Below are 21239 nucleotides of genomic sequence, written 5' to 3'. Positions count from 1 at the left end.
ATCACCATGAAAAAACCTAGAGGAGGTGATGGAATTCCAGCTGAGCTATTTCAAATCCTGAAAGATGCTGCTGTGAAAGTGCTGCACTCAATATGCCAGCAAATTTGGAAAACTCCACAGTGGCCACAGGACTAGAAAAGATTAGTTTTCACTCCAATCCTAAAAAATTGCAGTGCCAAAGAATGCTCAAACTACTGCACAATTGCACTCATCCCACACACCAGCAAAGTAAATGCTCAAAATTCTCCAAGCTATGCTTCAACAGTACGTGAACTGTGAACTTGCAAATGTTCAAGCTGGATTTCGAAAAGGCAGAGGAACTAGAGATCAAATTGCCAACATCCGTTGGATCATTGAAAAAGCAAGAAAGTTCCCCCCAAAATGCCTACTTCTGCCACAAAGCCTTTGACTGTGTGGATCACAACAAACTGTGGAAAATTCTTGAAGAGATAGGAATACCAGACCATCTAACCTGCCTCCTGAGAAATCTGTATGCAGGTCAAGAAGCAACAGTTATAACTGGACATGGAACAACAGGCTGTTTCCAAATTGGGAAAGGAGTTCGTCAAGGCTGTATATTGCCACCTTGCTTATTTAACTTATATACAGAGGACATCATGTGAAATGCTGGGCTGGATGAAGCACCAGCTGGAATCAAGATTGCCAAGAGAAATATCAATAACCTTAGATATGCAGATGACGCCACCTTCATGGCAGAAAAGCAAAGAGGAACTAAAGAGCCTCTTGATGAAAGTGAAAGAGGAGAGTGAAAAAGTTGGCTTAAAACTCAACATTCAAAAAACTAAGATCATGGCATCTGGTCCCATCACTTCATGGCAAACAGATGGGGAACAATGGAAACAGTGACAGTCTTTATTTTTTGGGCAGATGGTGACTGTAGCCATGGAATTAAATGATGCTTGCTCCTTGGAAGAAAAGCTATGACCAACCTAGACAGGATATTAAAAAGCAGAGACATTATTTTGCCAACAAAGGTCCATCTAGTCAAAGCTATGGTTGTCCCAGTAGTCATGTATGGACGTAAGAGTTGGACTATGAAGAAAGTTGGGCGCCAAAGAATCGATGCTTTTGAACTGAGGTGTTGGAGAAGACTCTTGAGAGTCCCTTGGACAGGAAGGAGATCCAATCAGTCAATCCCAAAGGAAATCATTCCTGAATATTCACTGGAAGGACTAATGCTGAAGCTCCAATATTTTGGCCAGCTGATAGGAAGAACTGACTTATTGGAAAAGATCCTGATGCTGAGAAAGATTGAAGGCGGGAGGAGAAGGGAACGACAGAGGATGAGATAGTTGAATGGCATCACTGACTCCATGGACTTGGGTTTAAGTAAGCCCTGGGATTTGGTGTAGAACAGGGCAGCTGGTGCGCTGCAGTCCATGGGGTTTTAAATAGTTGGACCCGACTGAGTGACTGAACTGAACTGAACTGAAAATCACTGTGGAGAACCAGTTCTTTTTCCTACTGCAGGCTTTTTCTCAGGAGGCTGGGTAGAAAAGATGCTGACTTCATGGAAATTACATATATGTATATAAAATTATATAGAAACATATAAATATACATAATTGTATATTAATTAGTATATATTATAATATATATAAATTATGTATATAATGCTGAATTCTTATACAACAAAAAAGCACAAGTGAAAACAAATAAGCAAAAAAGCAGAAACTATCAAATATAAACTATCAAATTCAACAAGCAAATTCATTGCTTTTTTGTATAATTCTCCAGTCCCATTTAAGAACAGGTTTTTAATATAATGGGCCTCCCTTGTGACTCAGCTGGTAAAGAATCATCCTGCAATGTGGGATATGTGGGTTTGATTCCTGGGTTGGGAAAATCCCCTGGAGAAGGGAAAGGGTACCCACTCCAGTGTTCTGGCCTGGAGAATTACATGGACTGTATAGCCTGTGGGGTCACAAAGAGTCGGACACAACTGATCGACTTTCACTTTCACTTTTAATATAATACAGTTAAAAAATAAAAAGTTTACACCATTTGATGTACTTTTCTTGTGTTAGGCATTTTTACTCAGTTCATTTATTAGTACTACAAGTGGTAAGTAATTAATTTATATTACTAACTTATGAACTTTTACTATATATAATAAGTAGATAACTATTATAAAAATTTTATTTTATTTTTAACATAAATTTGGAAGCAGCCAGATTGCTCTGATACAACTAATTAAACTTTTGACATTTATTAGCCCTTGGTGTCAACAAATTATATGGTCTCGTAAAGAATTACAGTAAAGCTTTTGAAATACTGAGCATGAAGTAGAAATAAAAAATTTCCCTGCTAACAGCATGTACAAATACCACTTACACCATTCTAAACACATATACTACAAAGATACGTAATGGTATTAGAAGTCTTGACAACACATGGGAAGTATCGCCACCATTATCACCACCACAAGTAACAATTATGATAGGAGTGATAAAAACAACAAAATCGAAAGTTATCAAACGGTTGTCCTGAACTTGGAATGGTCCTAAGTACATTACATGTATAATCTTATTTAATACTCGAGAAATTTTTTAACCCATTTAAAAAATATTTAAAATACAGAGATAGAAACATGTTTAGAAAGTAGAAATTTCATCTTTTATCAGAATAATACAGTGAAAGCTTAAGATTAATTAGACTGGTCAAATCTTTTTTTAGTATTTTCTGTCATCATGTCTTTATTTGTTCTTAGTGTGCAAGAAGTTGGTTTATAGTGCCTATTACAAAATACATGTTTTTTTGTTTGTTTTTCAAATTAAAATTTTTTCAATAAATGTGGGAAAGAGAAGGGAATAAAAGGTATTACAGCAGTGGTTTGTGCATATTATTTTTTGTTAAAGCTCGGTGGGTTTTTTCTCCAGTGTATTTTATTTTGTTTTTATTTTTTGTCTTTTAAATTTTTTGTCTTTTTTAAATATTACAATTTTATCCTATGACAGTGGTAAGTCTTATCCCTCTTCTTCCCCCTCCTCTCCCCCCTCCTCTCCCCCCTCCTTCTCTTCCTCCTCTCCCCCCTCCTTCTCTTCCTCGTCTCCCTCCTCTCCCCCCTTCTCCTCTTCCTCCTCTTCTTCCTCTTCCCCTTCTCCCCCCTCCTCTTCCCCCTCCTTCTCCTCTTCTTCCTCCTCCTCCTCCTCCACCTGTTTCTTTCCCTCCTCTTTTGCTGGCCCAGTTTCCACAGGGGTAAAAACCATCTCTTCTTCCACTAATATATTTGGAAAATAAGACTGTATTATCAAGACAATTGTGGCACTCAGTGAAAAACACATCATTCTCAGAAATAAAATCAATAAGCACAGTGGATCACATACAATTGGTCGGGGTACTTCCCATCTTGGATACCAATATCGGTAATCTGTAAATAAAGAAGTAATTGAAAGCTGGATTTCACATGAAATAGTTAAATCGTTCAAGAAATAAAGGACAACAATACATACATATGGCTTGGTCACGATCTGCATTGCCTAGAAAGAAAAAGAAAGTTCACAAAGAATTACATAAAATTTCTTCTTTTTCTAGAATATAAGATACTTTTTCCAACAATAATAATGTATTCTTCTAGTTTTCAGGTACCATACCCTCATCTTTGATGTCCCCCCTTCAACCAGTAGCCAATTGTAAGGTACAACATATTTCTTTCAATAGATTCTCCTGGTCTGCTAGAGAAAGCATGGAAGTATAGGAAGAAGAGGAATGGATTCCAGTACTTATTCTGTTTTTTAATCATCCTGTCAGCTTATATAAAACACTTCACTTCTTCTTTCCAAAGACTGTTCCAGCTTCAACATTCTAGAATTCCATAACATCCTTTTTAAAAAATGAAGTACAGTTAATTTAATATTGTGTTAGCTTATTTTTAATCTTTCTTCTCCCCACACCCCCCAAGATCATTCAAAATTAGTCCTCTGAATTTATTCATTTTCCTCATTTAATTCTTATTTTCAGAAGCTTTTGGTTGCTCTTCATCTCACAGATGGCAAGGTTAACTACAGAGCCTGGTACTCCTTGTTTTTGCTATCTAGCCCAATGCTATCACAATATGTTTCAGGAAGTAAATTTCCTTTCCTTTGCTCATTTGGGCAGAGAAGTTCAAACAATCACTCCCAGATTCCACTAGGAAGGAGACTGGAAGGGTGAATGCAGTTTCACCCATAGAGACCTTAATGTCAACCAGGACTTTGTCTTGCAATGATGCAAATCTTAAGAGGAAAATTTATAAATCACTCCTCAGGCACCTTGGAGATGAACTGAAGTTATCTGTTGGATTTCTGAAGCTATGTTAGCCTTCTGTGTTTGGTATTATTTATTACTTCATATTTTATGAAATAATTTCTATTTTAGAAAATCTTTTACTGGGACTTCCCTCGCAGTCCAGTGGTTAAGACTCCACACTTTACATTGCAGGGTCTGAAGGTTCAATCCCTGGTAGGGTAGCATGTAAGATCTCACATGCTACACAGTGTGGCCAAAATACAAAAAAAACCTTTGACAGTACAGTCCGTACGTATTTTCTCTACTTCCTTTTGTGTGAAAGTGAAAGTGAAAGTCAAAGCCGCTCAGCCGTGTTCAACTCTTTGTGACCCCATGGACTTCTCCAGGCCGGAATACTGGAGTGGGTAGCCTTTCCCTTTTCCAGGGTATCTTTCCAACCCAAGGATCGAATCCAGGTCTTCCGCATTGCAGACAGATTCTTTACCAACTGAGCCACAAGAATACTGGAGTGGGTAGCCTATCCCTTCTCCACGGGATATTCCCGACCCAGGAATCGAACCGGGGTTTCCTGTATTGCAAGCGGATTCTTTACTAACGGAGCTATGAGGGAAGCCCTTTGGTGTACGTGTATTTATTTTTAGCTTATTTTGAGCAACGATGCAATCAGTACATTTCTTTGTATCTTTAGTTCTCATCACGAATTTTCATTGGTTACATTCTTCTTTTACTTTTGTACTTGATTTAAATACATTTAAATTTACTAACATCACTATTGTTTGACTTATCATCTATGAATATGTTTGACCCCTGGCTATAAAAGATGATGAAATTAAGCACATTTGTTTCCTACCTCTCTCTTCTCTTGCCAAGTTTTATGAATTATATTATTTGTATATCACCAGATTTTATTACCCATACAGTTTATCATTATAACCTTCAGGTTTGTTTTAATCTTTGTCTATCAATTAAGATTCAGTGCTTGAGGAGAGTTCTTTCAGTGCAGTGTTTTGCTTTACCATTTATCTTTTTTGGTGAAAGTCATTCTCTAGTAGTTTATTGAAGTGCTTATGAGAACTATATTCCACAAGTTACTGCATGTTCCCACAGTATATGTCTATTAGTTTATATATGAAAGTTTGGGCTCTATACAAATTCCTGGTTAACACTTGTATTGAGGACAATGTAGGCATCACTCCACTGACCCTTAGGTTTTACTGTTATTGTAGAGAAGTTTGAGGCTGGTCTGGATTTTTCTCCTCTCTGCAGGATTTTCAGTTGCTAGTATGGCATTACTTCACCTAAGTATATCAGTTGTGTCTGACTCTTTGCAACCCATGGACTGCAGCCCACCAGGCTTCTCTGTCCAGAGGATTTTCCCAGCAGGAATACTGGAGTGGGTTGCCATTTCCTCCTCTAGGGGATCTTCCCGACCTCATCTCCTACACTGCTGGCAGATTCTTTGCTGCTAAGCCACTGGGAAAGCCCCAAAGCTTTAGGTTTGAGTTTGCCAAAGACAAGACTGCTAGTGAAATTTGTACTATTTGAAAGAAGTAGAGACAATTATTCTTCAGAAGTGGCTGCTGGCTAAATGGATTTGAGATTCACAGTTACCTCTTGGGTAGAATGGGAAATTTTTGCTTTGCTGCTGAACACTGAGACAGTTTGTGGGAGCTTTCTCAAAGATTCTTGAGAATTGCAGCAATTTTCTGGTGAGCTTTTGAGAATCATCTATTTTGGTGTCCCAGGCTAAGAGGTCTTCAGAGCCTGCTTCCCTGACATTTTAGCTATTTTCCTCTGCTTTTTCATGGCACCTTCTCTGATCTTCATGACCTGAGAGTTTACGGCATATTTCTTACTCTGAACACTGTATTGTCAGAATACTTAGAGTGGCCATTTTTTTCTCTTTTCTTCAAAAAAGAGTTTGACTGTTAAACTCTCGAATAAATGATTTTACATTTTTGCTTAGATGCTTAAAGGATCCTTTTTTTCTTCTTACTTACTAGGCAATGTCCAGATGGTGACTACTTTCTGTCACTTTTTCTGGCACGTAGTATATACCTTTTTTCTTTACAAGGTTTTTATTTTATTTAAAATTGAAGTATAAGTGACATAAATCATTTGTTACAACACACAACATAATGATTTGACATTTGTATATTTTGTGACATGATCACTACAATAAGTCCAGTTTACATTCATTAGTATACATAGTTACAAATTTTTTTCTTAAAGAAATTTTAATATATACTCTCTTAACAACTTTCAAATATGTAATACAGTATTATAAACTATAGTCACCATGATGTTCATTATTACATCCTTATGACTTATTTATAAGTGGAGGTAGAATTTTGTACTTTTGACCCTCTTCATCCATTTCATTCACTTGCCTCTGGCAACCACTAATCTATTCATATCTGCAAGCTTGGTTTTTTTGGTTTGTTTGTTTGCTTTTAATTCCACATACAAGTGAGTTCATGTGGTATTTGTCTTTCTCTGACTTATATCACTTAGTGTAATGCCCTCAGAGTCCATTCATATTGTCACAAGTGGCAAGATTTCCTTCTTTTTCATGGATAAATAATACTGCATTGTACATATATATCACATTTTCTTTATCCATTTATCCGCTATTGGACACTAAGGTTGTTTCCGTATCTTGACTAGTATAAATAATGCTGCAATAAACATAGCAGTGTATATATCTTTTCGAATTAAGTGTTTTCATTTTCTTTGGACAAGTACCTACAAGTGGAATTGCTGGATCATATGAGAGTCCCTTGGACTGCCAGGAGATCCAACCAGTCCATTCTAAAGGAGATCAATCCTGGGATTTGCTAAAGGAATGATGCTAAAGCTGAAACTCCAGTACTTTGGCCACCTCATGAGAAGAGTTGACTCATTGGAAAAGACTCTGATGCTGGGAGGGATTGGGGGCAGGAGAAGGGGACGACAGAGGATGAGATGGCTGGATGGCATCACCGACGCAATGGAGGGAGTTGGTGATGGACAGGGAGGCCTGGCGTGCTGCAATTCACGGGGTCACAAAGAGTCAGACACGACTGAGCAACTGAACCAAACTGAACTGATGGTAGTTGTAGGCCTTCCCGGGTGGTGCAGTGGTAAAGAATCTGCTTGCCAATACAGGACATGCATGAGATGCGGGTTCAATCCCTGGGATGGGAAAAGCCTCTGAAGTAGGAAATGGTAACCCACTCTACTATTCTTGCCTAGAAAATTCCACAGACAGAGGAGACTGGCAGGCTATAGTCCATGGGGCCACAAGAATCAGACATGACTGAATGTGCATGTGTACACACACACACACACTAGTTGTATTTTTAACTTTGGAGGAACTTCCATATTATTTTCCATAGTGGCTACCCCAATTTACATTCTATAGTATGCACATTCAAGAATTTCTATTTCTGAAGTTTTTAGTTATTTCTTTAAATATCTATATATCTATCTATTCTCAGTTTTTAAATGATTTATTTAAATATCTATGTATCTGTCTATCCCCAGTTTTTAAACAAATCTGGATTTTGATTTATTTGGTGCCTCCTTGTGGCTGGTTTAGGTTATGCATCTTTGGTAGGAATACCACACAGGTGATTACATGCTCTCCTCATTGAATTCTCTTAGGTGGTGAAGGGTTTTGCTTTTGATACTTCCTGTTGCTGGTGATATTCACTTTGATCATTTTGTTAGGTTGTGTCTGCCAGGCTCCTCCATTGTGAAGTTAGTCTTTACCCCTAATGAAGTACTTCTATGAGGAGTTACTTCTGAACTATGCAAATAAACTGTTTCTCATATAACTTTTAATGTATTCACTTATTAATTTATATCAGTATGAATTATAGTATCCTGTTTTATCCAGTGAGTTATAACTGACTACTCTTATCGTTATTTTGGTGCTCAAATTGTCCCAGGTTTGACCAGTAAAAGCCCGTTAAGATGGCTTCTGTGTCCTTTATGTTACATGCCTCCACCATTCTTTGAGCACTTCCTTGCTTTCAGGTAGAAAAAGATGTTTTGGGTTTATTTAATGTTTCTCCTGCCCAGCCCTGGAATGTGACCTTTCTCCAGAGAGCCCTGGCTCCCTTTAGTGCGGACTGGAATTTAGGAACCAAGGTCTGAGTGCTATTGTGCTCATTGCATCACTCAGTCATGTCCGACTCTTTGCAGCCCCACAGACTGTAGCCCACCAGGCTCTCTGTCCATGGAATTCGCCAGGCAAGAGTACTGGAGTGGGTTGCCACGCCCTCCTCCAGGGCATCTTCCTCACCCAGGGGTCAAACCTGCATCTCTTAGATCTCCTGCACCGGCAGGCAAGCTCCTCACCACTAGCGCCACCTGGGAAGCCCCCGCTGCTTTAGCACTGAGAGGATGCTGTTCCAAGGCTGTCTCAGAGCTAGGGAATAAATGTATGTTGATACATACATATATAAATATTTACATCTATGTTTCTTTATATTTATTGAAACTCTTAAGTTCCAGTAACTCTAAATCATCCAAATCATTACCAAAAGATCTGAGGTTGTTTTCTTCCTTTACGTATTCATATGCCATCCTCTGACAGGGAGAAAACCAGCTCCATTATCCTTAATCTATTTGCTTATTTGATCTATCCTCTAATATGCTTCTGGGCTTCCCTGGTAGCTCAGATGGTCAAGAATCTGACTGCAATGCGGGAGACCTGGGTTTGATTCCAGGGTTAGGAAGATGCCCTGGAGAAAGCAACGGCTAGCCACTCCAGTATTCTGGCCTGGAGAATTGCATGGACAGAGTCGGGCAGGCTACAGTCCATATGGGGTTGCAGAGAGTTAGACATGACTGAGAGACTTTCACTTTCACTTTCCAAAATGCTTCTAATCTCCCATCACTGCTTCTACTCCCTCTTCTTGCTTGGACTCTGATACTCCACATTGGGGTGGTAGAGTTGCCAGATTCAGCAAATAAAAATATAGGATGCCTAGTTATATTCAAATTTCAGAAAACAACAGACACATTTTAGTATAAGTATAGCCTATGTAATATTTGGGATATATTTATACTAAAAATACTTTTGTTTTTCTGAAATTCAAATTTAACTGGATGCCTAGCATTTCAAAAATTTTAAATTGAAGTTCAGTTGATTTTAAACGTTGTGCCAATCTCTGTGGTACAGCAAAGTGTCTCAGTTAAACACATATATACGTTATTTTTTATATTCTTTTCCATTATGGTTTATCACAGGATACTCAATATAGTTTCCTGTGCTATACATTGGGATCTTATTGTTTATCTATTTTAAATGTATAGCTTCCATCTACCAACCTCAAACACCCAGTCCATCTCTCTCCCTCCTCCTCTGGATGCCCAGCACTTAATCTGGCAACTGACAGGCTGATCCTCTACTTGGATCCCTCTCCCACTCTGCTCAGACTCTGAAAGTTAGTTTTGGGCTTCTCCAACATATGGGTTCCTTTCTTACCCCGCTAGGGCTCTGACTGCTCCCATGCCAAGCCACCTCCCCCAACATTAAGTGCTTCTTCACCTAGTTTGGACTCTGATACCTAGTGTGAGGAGATTGCCCTCAAATGCGGAGGCCCCCTTAGCTGCTTCCTTTTTAACACCTCTCTTCAGGTCAGCCCTAGATGTGAATCTTCTCCCCATTCTGCCTGGGCTCCCACACAGGTCCAGCCCAGACCCCCAGGGATGCCTTCCCCACCTGGTCAGATGCTGACACACTGCCAGGCACCTCCCTCCCACCCCGGGTGGATCTGTCCCCACCGTGCCTGGACTGTGACACCGCAGAGTGAGCCACTCCTGCATGGACATGCCACTACTCTGATCTGGGGCCCCAAGCCTGATCTCCAGCAGGCACACTCACCTCACCCCATGAGGGGACTAGCTCTCCACACAAGGCCATACCCCGTGTGTTCTCACCCCACTTAGGCTCTCTCCTCACGCCCACCGCATCATGTATGCATTCCTTGTCTTCTTGCTTAGGTGCTAATGTGTCTCCCTCTGTGTGGATACCTACCTCTTTCTGACCTACCCAACGGTTTTAGGTCTGGATATTCCCAGGAAGAGAAAGGAAAAGGGAAGAGGAAGAGCAAGGTTTTGCATCTTGATTCAGATGAAGCAAGGGAAGAAATGTTACAGTGGATCACTCCAGCAGTGGCATTGTAATGAAATTGTTCACTAGTTTCTTTAACACAAAAGCATAATATGCCCCTGTCTGAATTTACTCCCTACCACATTCCTGTAAGCATCTTGGGTTATATGCTCTCATATTTAGAAAAATGAAAAGAAAAACTGATTAATAAAACATTTTCTAGTTTTATCTTCTGAATATTTTGGGGGAAAAACAAACGGCTATTATATTAACCACTTGCTATTTTACTTCTTTTCTCTTTTTTATAAATGTTTTAGAATATCTTATTCTTTAGAGCAGTCGTTCTCAAACAGGCTGATATTTCAGCAATTAGATGCAAAGCTTTTCTTCAGAGTAAAACTGTTAGTTCTCATTCTTTCTTTCAGGTATTTTAGTATGTCCTTAGCGGCAGGAATAAGAGTTAGAGAGGGCAGAAAAGGCTGCGCAGCTTAAAAAAGTCTAAAGATGATATGGTTTGATACCACCTTTGATAGTATAACAATACCTTTCTGATCTAAGGAACAGTGTTAACATGACAATGAAAGACTAGCGTTCACCACTTCCTTTTCTTGCCATTCAGTGCATTATGGAATGTTTTCATGTTTCAGGTATTTTCTTTCGCTTACTGCATAGAAAGTCTGTGCATCTGTCATAGCTGCCGCATTGAGAGCACATTAATCCTCGCTGATAAGGCCTTCTTGACAGACCTCCTCTACAAAAAAGTAGAAATATCTTATTAGAAAAAGTCTCCTGTTTCATGTTATCTAAATAATATGGTTACTGGATTTTTAGTTAATTTATAAAGGTGATTTCATTTAAAAAATGGACTCAAGAAAGTACTTAAATTGGATAGGTAATCTTCCCCCATTTTCTCCCTATAAATAGTCTCTTCTGAAACTAATTCCCATGACTCTTAAACAAAGTGTTGTCATTTAAATTTGAGGGAGTTTTAAAGCTTCTTTCCTTTTAGTTTGTAGCAAAATTTTCCTTTAAAAAGTGGATGTTACAGAATGCTTCATAACTAATTGCTTTCTGGTTGGCATAACTATACAAAAAGCTATGTATGAATGATATATTAACTTTTTGGAGCATTTGCAAAATTCTGAAATGCCTATTATTCCAAAGAGCCAGCTGCATGGATTATTTTGAGGTAATCATAAAAAATATATAAGTATATAAACAAGCAAATAAAGGAAAATGGGATTTTAGAAAGTTGGTTTAATCCATTGTACAGAGCACAGGGGAGAAGTTAAAAAAATATTACATCAATTGCCCAGAGCTAAGTTAGGAAACTGCTAAGTCGCTTTAGTTGTGTCCAATTCTGCAACTCTACGGACCATAGCCTGCCACGTTCCTTTGACCATGAGATTCTCCAGGCAAGAATATTGGAGTGAGTTCCCATTTCCTCTTCTAGGGCATCTTCCTGAGCCAGGGATCGAACCCAGGTCTTCTGCAATGCAGGCAGATTCTTTGCCATCTGAACCACCAGGGAAGCCCAAGTTAGGATGGTGGCCTAAAACAGGTATGAATTGGGAAGCATAGTTTAAAATATTTAGAATAAGAAGTAGAAGATAAACGGGGAAAAGATGTTTTTGAGTGAAGAGAGGGTCATTATTTGTGGCTATTTAAACAAGGCTGTTTACTCAGTGTATAGTTGCAAGTCATAAAAACAAACATTAGGCATTTAAGTCCTTGGCCATTCTGGGCCATTTAGAAGAATGACAAACCTTGGAAATAGACATTCAAAAACCATCTGATATCCTCGAATGGCAAACTTTCAAGTCCATCAAGGATATACAGAGATCTGTTGTTATTTGCAGATCATGTATCATTCTCTAGGGCTTCTCTGATAGCTCAAACAGGAAAGAATCTCCCTGCAGTGCAGGAGACCTGGTTTCAATCCCTGGTTCAGGAAGATCCCTTGGAGAACAGCATGGTAACCCACTCCAGTATTCTTGCCTGGAGAATTCAGACAGAGGAGCCTGGTGGGCTCCAGTCCATGCGGTTGCAAAAGACTGTTCCACAATGAAACCATTTCAAGGAGGAAATGGATTTTGTCTGGATCCCAGCCAGAATACTAGCCTTCAAGAAATCCAAACCTTTCTAAAACCTTTACCTAATATCCTACACTACTTTTATTGTGTTAACCCTTTTTCACTGAAAGAGATGCCTCCAACACAAAAGAGCTTATCCTGTTGTAAAACCAGGGATGGGGGAACCTTTTTTCCTGTACCAATACAGAGCTACTTGCTATAAAGATGGCCTTTAAACACCTGGAGCATAGGCCAATGACCCCATGACCATAATGGCTGATAACTCTGGCCTAGAATAACTCTGCAAAGGCAAATAAATATGTAAATAAATATATTAATTAATCAAAATAAATAAATTCACACTGCGCTAGAATACAGTGGGCCTTCTTTTTCAAAAATAAGATTATAAAGATATTTATATTAGGTAGTCAGAAATGCCAAGCTTTCATGTAAATCTTCCCCTTGTTCTGAGTTTCTAAAAAGTTTACCCTAGAGCAGTCTGAGTCTGAATCTACAGACTATTCCAATAAACTAGAGAAAAATACAATGCAATAAGTAGCCAAGATTATCATTTAGAGATTCTATCTGGCACTCCTTCTGTACAAGTCCACAACTGCAAATGGAATTACTAGACTGGATTAGAAGAAAACAACAGAAAAGTATAATTAGCAAAGTACATTGAAATTTCATAGATTTCCTGGCAATGCCTGAAGAAATAGATGATAGTAGAGACTTTAGACACCTGCCTTTGCTGAGAAGCAGCCCCGTGGTTCTCTGAGACCAAGTTATGACTCTGAACATTGTCCTGTGGAGCTTTTGTTAGACTCACATCTGGTCATATCTTTAGTTTATTGCTACCGACAGGATATGTGTCCATTCTTGCCTGGAAAATCCCATGGACGAAGGAACCTGGTAGGCTACAGTCCATGCGGTCGTAAAGAGTCGGACACGACTGAGTGACTTTACTTTCAGTTTCCACCCATGTTGCCTGGGTGGTCCAATGGGTAAACTATCCCCATGCCCAACTTGAAATCCATTAGAAGACCATTATTCAAATTTTAGAAGAGATCTACACTGTTTCAGTGGGATGTAAACTTTCAATGCCTGCCACTTTGCTCGTAAAGGAGGGAATCCAGGTCCATGGACTGACAATCAAGCAATTACAGCTTATAGGTAGATTCTTCTCTTCAAAGTTCTTCATATGCAGACTCATATAGTCTGTATATTGCCCATGGAACAATGGCCAGAGTACATCAAATGAATGTTGATTTTTCTATATAATACAACCAGAATAACTAGGCCACCTATAATAACTCCTTTCACTTTTACTCCATCCTTATAACATTGAGAAATGTCATAGTTCTGGCTTCTGATTCATATCCAGACATCTACAGGTTTCCAAGTAGACTTAAAGAGCCTATCCCAATAAGCTAGAGAAAACTACAATGCAATAAGCCGCAAAGACTATCTTTTAGAGATTCTATCTGGCACTCCTTCTGATTCACCTATTTGTCTTTGCCAAAAACTTCATGACTACTTCTTGGATGTATTTAAGGTCAAGGTCAAGGTCAAGGACTCTGTTGTTTCCTGCCTCAAATTATCCCTGTATGTGCAAAGCTATCTCGATTTATATCTCTTCCTGTGAAAATCAGTTGGTCTCCTCCCTTCACTTTCACATCTTGCACTTAAAGGACTAGGAACCACAAACACCATGTAGCTGTACCAATCCTCTCATCTTCCCCAGGATACCATCTTCCTTCTGATCAGGCCTCCTTACTCACGTTGGTATCTGACTCACAGTCTGCTTTTCAGTCAAAATTTTGCCATCATCTACAAATTTGGGACCTAGAAGATTACAATATCCAATAACTTGGTCTCTATGTTACTGGATATCTTCACCATCATAAAACTTCCTAATGCTCCAAAACTGTCACTTTTGTAGCCACACTCTAGATCTTGTAATCTCCTAAAACGTCTCTGCTTCTGAACTCACAAAAGTCACATATTCCACTCACTGACTGCAACCTCCTATCCTTCCAGGTTGTTAAGTCATTTACTCCTGTCACACTTGGCCATTAATTTCACTGGTTCCACAAGTCTACTTTCTTTCCTATTTTTAAAATCTCCCTATCCATCATGTTATCTCTTCTCGATTCAGTTTAGATTCATCAGTTTGCATACTCTTTAGCTAAAAACCTGAAACTCTCTTGCACTATTTTCCTTTACAGCCACCTGACAAAACCCCGGTGTTGGGAAAAGTGAAGGAATCTTACTGTCTGCATGCTCCATACCTGCTTCAGGGCTGCTGGGTGCTGCTGGAGGAAAATCATTAAATTAGGTAGAGAATATTTCTATCATCCTCTATTCAGCTTCCTCTCTCATTTTCCATAATAACTATTTCAAATCTTCCCAGTCCTCAAATGGAGAAGGCAATGGCACCCCACTCCAGTACTCTTGCCTGGAAAATCCCATGGATGGAGGAGCCTGGTAGGCTGCAGTCCATGGGGTAGCTGAGAGTTGGACACGACTCAGTGACTTCACTTTCACTTTTCACTTTCATGCATTGGAGAAGGAAATGGCAACCCCCTTCAGTGTTCTTGCCTGGAGAATCCCAGGGATGGCAGAGCCTGGTGGGCTGCCATCTATGGGGTCACACAGAGTCAGACATGACTGAAGCAACTTAGCAGTAGCAGCAGTCCTCAAAATTCTCATTTCATTGTCTTCCCCTTTATTCTTAGGACATGATGTATTCTACTTCACAAAGAGACATAACAGCCCTTAGATTGGAACTTGAGAAGCTTTCTGTCACTAAATTTGAGAAATACACCTATTCCTTCTTTCTTTCCTTTCTGGGACAACTGAAGAATTGCTCCTCATTCTTTCTAAGGCTAATCTCTTTTAAACTCTTCTGCTTTCTCAGGGACTTTTATCTTTACATATACACTGCTTTTATTCTTCATAAAGAATTACTTTTATTCTGTATTAGAGCCTTCATGTCAATGTGTAAGTATGTTCACATCTTCTGCATTTTAAAAATGAGACAAAATAAAAATAACAAACAGTTCTAAGTTCATTTCATCCTAGCACCAATTTCCTTTGCTCCACAGAGACAGCTTCTCCTAGGTTTACCAATGAACTCTTCAGATCTGATAGCTTTAAGTCCCGACTTTGCCTGTCTTCTTAGAATTTGAAATCATGGATACATTCATCCTTTTAAAACTATTCTTGCCCCACACCTTAATGATCCCACACTCTTCTGCCTTTTCTCCTGCCTGTCTGGCTACTCTTCTTCGGCGACCTCTCCCACTCCTGTGTCACTAACCACCCTTAAATGTTGGCATGACACTCCCCAGGGCCCGTCTCTTCTCAGTCTATGCTCTCTTGCTAAGCAGTCTCATCTATTCCCATGATTTAAACTACCCTATGTATTCTAGCACTCCCAATATTTGTTCTATGCCATTCCCCACTCATGAGTTTCTGACCTAAATAACCATCTGCTTACTGAACATCTCAAGGTGAGGATTTCACAGCCAACCCAAAGTCATGTATAAAATGGAACTCATCATCTTTCCTCCCAAAAGGTTCCTTGTTCCCCTTTGCAGTTGATGCCAATACCATTCGTGGCTGAGTCATAAATTTGAGAATATTCCTTGACTATTTCCTCTCTTGGATTATTTAAAGCAATAAACTACAAATCTTATTATTTACACCTTCTAGAAATTTCTTGAATACTTCTCCAATCTCAACCTAGACATCCCTTGTTAACGTCTTTTTTCCCAGCCCATGATTTCATACCTGCTTTTACAGCAACTCTTTTCTATTTAAAATACAGATATTGGGTGTATTTGGTTAATGTTGTATATTTTAAAAAAATTTCTTTCCCAATAGTCTACAAGTGTTTTCAGGATATACACAATGTAAATAATGTGGAATTCTATTGCTTTAGTTATTGTTTAAATGCACCTGTATTTAAATAAATTAAAGATCCTGCAGGCAGATGCAACATGTCTAATAACAACCAATTTTTTTTCCTCCACCCTACATCTTTTCCTAGCTCTGTTAATAAAATTATCACTTAAGTTTAAATTCTAATGCTCATCTTTGACAGTACCCCCTTCAATATCTAAATCCAAGGCTAATCTAATTAATGCTGTTTTATTTACTTTACTGTGTTTTGCTTAGAAATGTATAATTTTTAAATTTTATTATTTTTTGATCACACCACAAGGCTTGTGGGATCTCATTTCCCCTAACAGGGACAGAACCCATGCTCTTAGCAGTGAAAGTGTGGAATCTTAACTGGAGCACTAGCGAATTCCCAGAAATGTATAAGTTTTTGCCTTTGAAATTGAAAACAATCACTAGGAAATGACATATGTAAATACTGCTTCAGTTCACTTTTTCTGATACATTATAAGCTATCTTAAGCTTTATATATTCGCTATAGATTTTACTCTCTATAGATTCTTTTATTTTGCTTATCATTTTCTTTTCTCTGATTATTATTTCTGTTCCATTTATTTCCTGTTCCTTAGGAGCACTAATTTATAGATTTATCACCCTACATGGTTCCTTTCTTTTTCCATATAATTTTACTTCTATTCTCCATCTTTGTGTTATGAAAATTTTCAAAATTGTCATTGACTCATTTTCCCTATTGCCAAACCTATTTTATTCTTCCATTCTGTACTAGCTTGCTGTTGCTACTTTAACAAATTGCCACAAACTGGGTGGTTTAAAACAACAGAAATTCGTTTTCTCAGTTCTGGAGGTCTGAAGTCCAAAATCAAGGTGCTGTCAGGACTTTGCTCCCTTCAAAGGCTCACAGAGAAAATTCCTTGACTCTCCCAGCTCCCGGTGGCTCCAGGGGTTCCTTGATTTCTGAATGTATCACTTCAACCTCTCCCTCCACAGTAATGCCTTTTTCTCTCTTGTGTGTCTAGTGCTGAATCCCCTTCTCCCTCTCTCTTATGAGAGTATGAGTAATTGCATTTAGGTCCTGCCTGAATAAGATAAGTGCCTCCTCTCAAGATCCTTATCTTAAACATATATCTTTTTTATAAGGCACTATTCACTCTTGCCATGTATTAATAAATTAATATTCACAAGTTCTGTGAATTAGGACCTGGTTATATCCTTTAGTGGGGGGGGGGGGTCACCATTCAGTCCACTACACACTCTAATTTTCAATTTGGCTTTCTTATTTTCACTCCTACTAAGTATTTTTTTTTCAGATTTTATTTTATTTATTTTTTTACTTTACAATATTGTATTGGTTTTGCCGTACATCAACATGAATCTGCCACGGGTGTACATGTGTTCCCAATCCTGAACACCCCTCCCACCTCCCTCCACATACCATCCCTCTGGGTCATCCCCGTGCACCAGCCCCAAGCATCCTGTATCCTGCATCAAACCTAGACTGGCGATTCATTTCTTATATGATATTATACATGTTTCAGTGCCATTCTCCCAAATCATCCCACCCTCTCCCTCTCCCACAGAGTATTTTATAAGACTGCGATGAACTGATTTTTCTACCAACTATTCTTAAGAAAGATAGCTATGACTGCCTATTTTGAGTGCATATCAAATAAACCTTGGGGTGAGGTGCCTAATATATGAGCCAACCTAGATCCTTCATAAGTAGACTTTCCAACGTCTGTAACAAAGAAAAAATAGTTGTAAAAATTTCAAGACAAAGAAGCCTATGGGACAAATGGGTGGGAAGAAGAGTAATCCTAACATCTAGCAGGTTCGTCTTATCACTATGGTCATGGCACTAGCTAGCTATTTTACACATAGTAATATATATACATATGTCAATGCTTCTCTCTCAGTTCATCCCACTATTCTCCTTCTCCTGCTGTGTCTGTAGGGCACTCCTGTTATTAAGGTTAACAATACCTCCATCTTATCAAGTGGAAATGTCATCTTTCCTTCCTCGCTTTTCTTTCTAATTCTTTGAGGAGTATCTCATACAGTTAACCACTTTGGGCATCATGACTCATGTTCTTCAAGTGGATTCCAAGTATCCTTATCCTTAGCATTGTTTGGGTTTCCCTCTTATCTTATTAGCCTTTTCACTTTCCTTTGTCAGCTCTTTTGCCTTAGGTTGAAATACTGCATTACTCTAGATCTTAGTACTTAAATTAACTCACCAAACTTCCTCTTCCATAAGGTAATCTCATTCAGGACTGCAATTCATTTGTATGTCAGGGCCTTTATAGCAGCAGTTTACTTCAAACCATTCCCAGATCAAATTGCACTTATCTCACATGCCAGCAAAGTAATCCTCAAAATTCTCCAAGCTAGGCTTCAACAGCATGTGAACTGAGAACTTCTACATGTTTAAGCTGGATTTAGAAAAGGCAGAGGAACCAAAGATCAAATTGCCAACAGCTGTTGCATCATAGGAAAAGCAGGAGAGTTCCAGAAAAACATCGATTTCTGCTTTATTAACTACACCAAAGCCTTTGGCTGTGTGCATCACAAAAACTGTGGAAAATTCTTCAAGAGATGGGAATACCAGACCACCTGACCTGCCTCCTGAGAAATCTGTATGCAGGTTCTAGAAGCAACAGTTATAACTGGCCATGGAACAACAGACTGGTTCCAAATTGGGAAAGAAGTTTGTCAAGGCTGTATATTGCCACCCCGCTTATTTAACTCATATGCAGAGTACATCATGTGAAATATCAGGCTGGATGAAGCACCAGCTAGAATAAAGATTGCCGGGAGAAATCTCAATAACCTCAGATATGCAAATGACACCACCCTTATGGCAGAAAGTAAAGAGGAACTAAAGAGCCTATTGATGAAAGTAAAATAGGAGAGTGAAAAAGTTGGCTTAAAACTCAACATTCAAAAAACTAGGATTATGGCATCCAGTCCCATCATCTCATGGCAAATAGATGGGGAAACAATGGAAACAATGACAGACTTTATTTTTCTGGGCTCCAAAATCACTGCAGATGGTGACTGCAGCCATGAAATTAAAAGATGCTTACTCCTTGGAAGAAAAGATGACCAACCTAGACAGCATACTAAAAAGCAGAGACATTACTTTGCCAACAAAGGTCTGTATCAACAAAACTATGGTTTTTCCAGTAGTCATGTATGGATGTGAGAGTTGGACCCTAAAGAAAGCTGAGTGCCGAAGAATTGATGCTTTTGAACTGTGGTGTTGGAGAAGACTCTTGAGAGTCCCTTGGACTGCAAGGAGATTAAACCAGCCAATCCTAAAGGTAATCAGTCCTGAATATTTATTGGAAGGACTGATGCTGAAGGTGAAGCTCCAATACTATGGCCACCTTATGTGAAGAACTGACTCATTAGAAAAGACCCTGATGCAGGGAAAGATTGAAGGCAGGAGGAGAAGGGACGACAGAGGATGAGATGGTTGGATGGCATCATCGACTCAATGGATATGAGTTTGAGCCAACTCCAGGAGTTGGTGAAGGACAGGGAAGTCTGGCGTGCTGCAGTCCATGAGTTCGCAAAGAGTCAAACAGGACTGAGAAGCTGAACTGAACTGAATAAAAACCAATCCACATACTAACCCAAGATACAAGTCTATAGCCTGTACTGCAGAAACAGTCTCCAATTGTGCTTGTTTCTCTTTGTACCTTTGTTTTCCTATACTGCATTTTCACCATAATAGCAAGAGCAATCTTTTATTGTTAAGTTTTCTTTTCAAAGGACTTCCCTTGTGGCTTAGATGGTAAAGAATCCGCCTGCAATGTAGGAGACCTGTGTTGGATCTCTGGGTTGGGAAGACCCCTTGGAGAAGGGAAAGGTTACCCACTCTAGTATTCTGGCCTGGAAAATTCGATGGACTGCATAGTCCATGAGGTCACAAAGAATTGGACACGACTGAGCAATTTTCACTTTTACTTTTCTTTTCAAATCATAGTTTGAGATCATGCCACTTACTTGCTTAAAACTTTCCCATGGTTTTGTTGTTGTGTAGAATAAAGCTTCAAATCCTAACCTGGCCAATGATATTCTATTTGGTTTAGTTGTCACCTAACTTTCTACCTTTAACCACAATTATTCATTTTTCAAACACGCTAAACTCATTTCAAGCTCAGAGATTTTATAATATATGCTCTCACTTTTACCTGAAATATTTTTTAGCCATCTCTTCATCTTTTAGCTTTCAGCTCAAATGCCACCTCCTTTCACAGATATCCTATCTATATTCTGGAGAAGGAAATGGCAACCCACTCTAGTATTCTTGTCTGGAGAATTCCATGGACAGAGGAGCCTGGTGGGCTGCAGTCTGAAGGGTTGCAAAGAGTCAGACACAACTGAGCAACTAACAACACTATCTATATTCTATAGTAGTTATTCCCCATTTACTTATTGTGCTGTTTCTATGGCATATTTCACTATTTAGTTAAATATCACCTGTTTAATATGTTCCTTTGTAAGTCTCTTCCAAGACTACAAACTAAGCATGGTCGGTCTTTATTGTTCTTGTTAGTGGATACATCAACTTTTAAAAGCTATTCCATGTAGTTGATAACATCCCAATGCTTCCACTTTGTAAGACTGAAAGAAGCCTAAAAACTTTTGCCATTACTCTACATTCAAAATTTGCTTTTCATGCCTATGTTCAAAGTCAGCAAAGCTTCCATTTAAGAAGTGGCTTTCTGAATCTAATTCGACCTACATTCACACCTCTGTTGCTTTTCCTTTCTAGGGGAATACAATCATCAATTAGCAATCATTGTTCTGTTTTCCTTTCTTTTTTTGGCTTAGTCTCAGAAGCATTTTATTTATGTATTAAGAAGCTCCTTCTCAATCCTAGC

At 38.9% G+C, this 21239-nt stretch overlaps 1 protein-coding gene across 1 annotated transcript in view; it reads right to left on the bottom strand.

Annotated features, from left to right (window-relative positions):
• Positions 1-3062: 3062 nt before the first annotated feature.
• Positions 3063-21239, bottom strand: part of GLIPR1L2 (GLIPR1 like 2) — a gene marked incomplete at its 3' end in the record, with an annotated part of 35925 nt that continues 17748 nt past the window's right edge. Inside the window, exons 4-6 of the mRNA XM_052641408.1 lie at positions 11017-11102; positions 3474-3500; positions 3063-3391 (exon numbers count right to left, since the gene is read on the bottom strand). Of these exons, the coding sequence (XP_052497368.1) occupies positions 3063-3391; positions 3474-3500; positions 11017-11102 (442 nt within the window). The remainder of the gene's footprint in view (positions 3392-3473; positions 3501-11016; positions 11103-21239) is intronic.

Source organism: Budorcas taxicolor, chromosome 5 (genome assembly GCF_023091745.1).
Source record: "Budorcas taxicolor isolate Tak-1 chromosome 5, Takin1.1, whole genome shotgun sequence".
Taxonomy (NCBI): Eukaryota; Metazoa; Chordata; class Mammalia; order Artiodactyla; family Bovidae; genus Budorcas; species Budorcas taxicolor.
The sequence above is the reverse complement of the archived record's forward strand: the minus strand, read 5'-3'. Positions and strand labels throughout refer to the sequence as shown.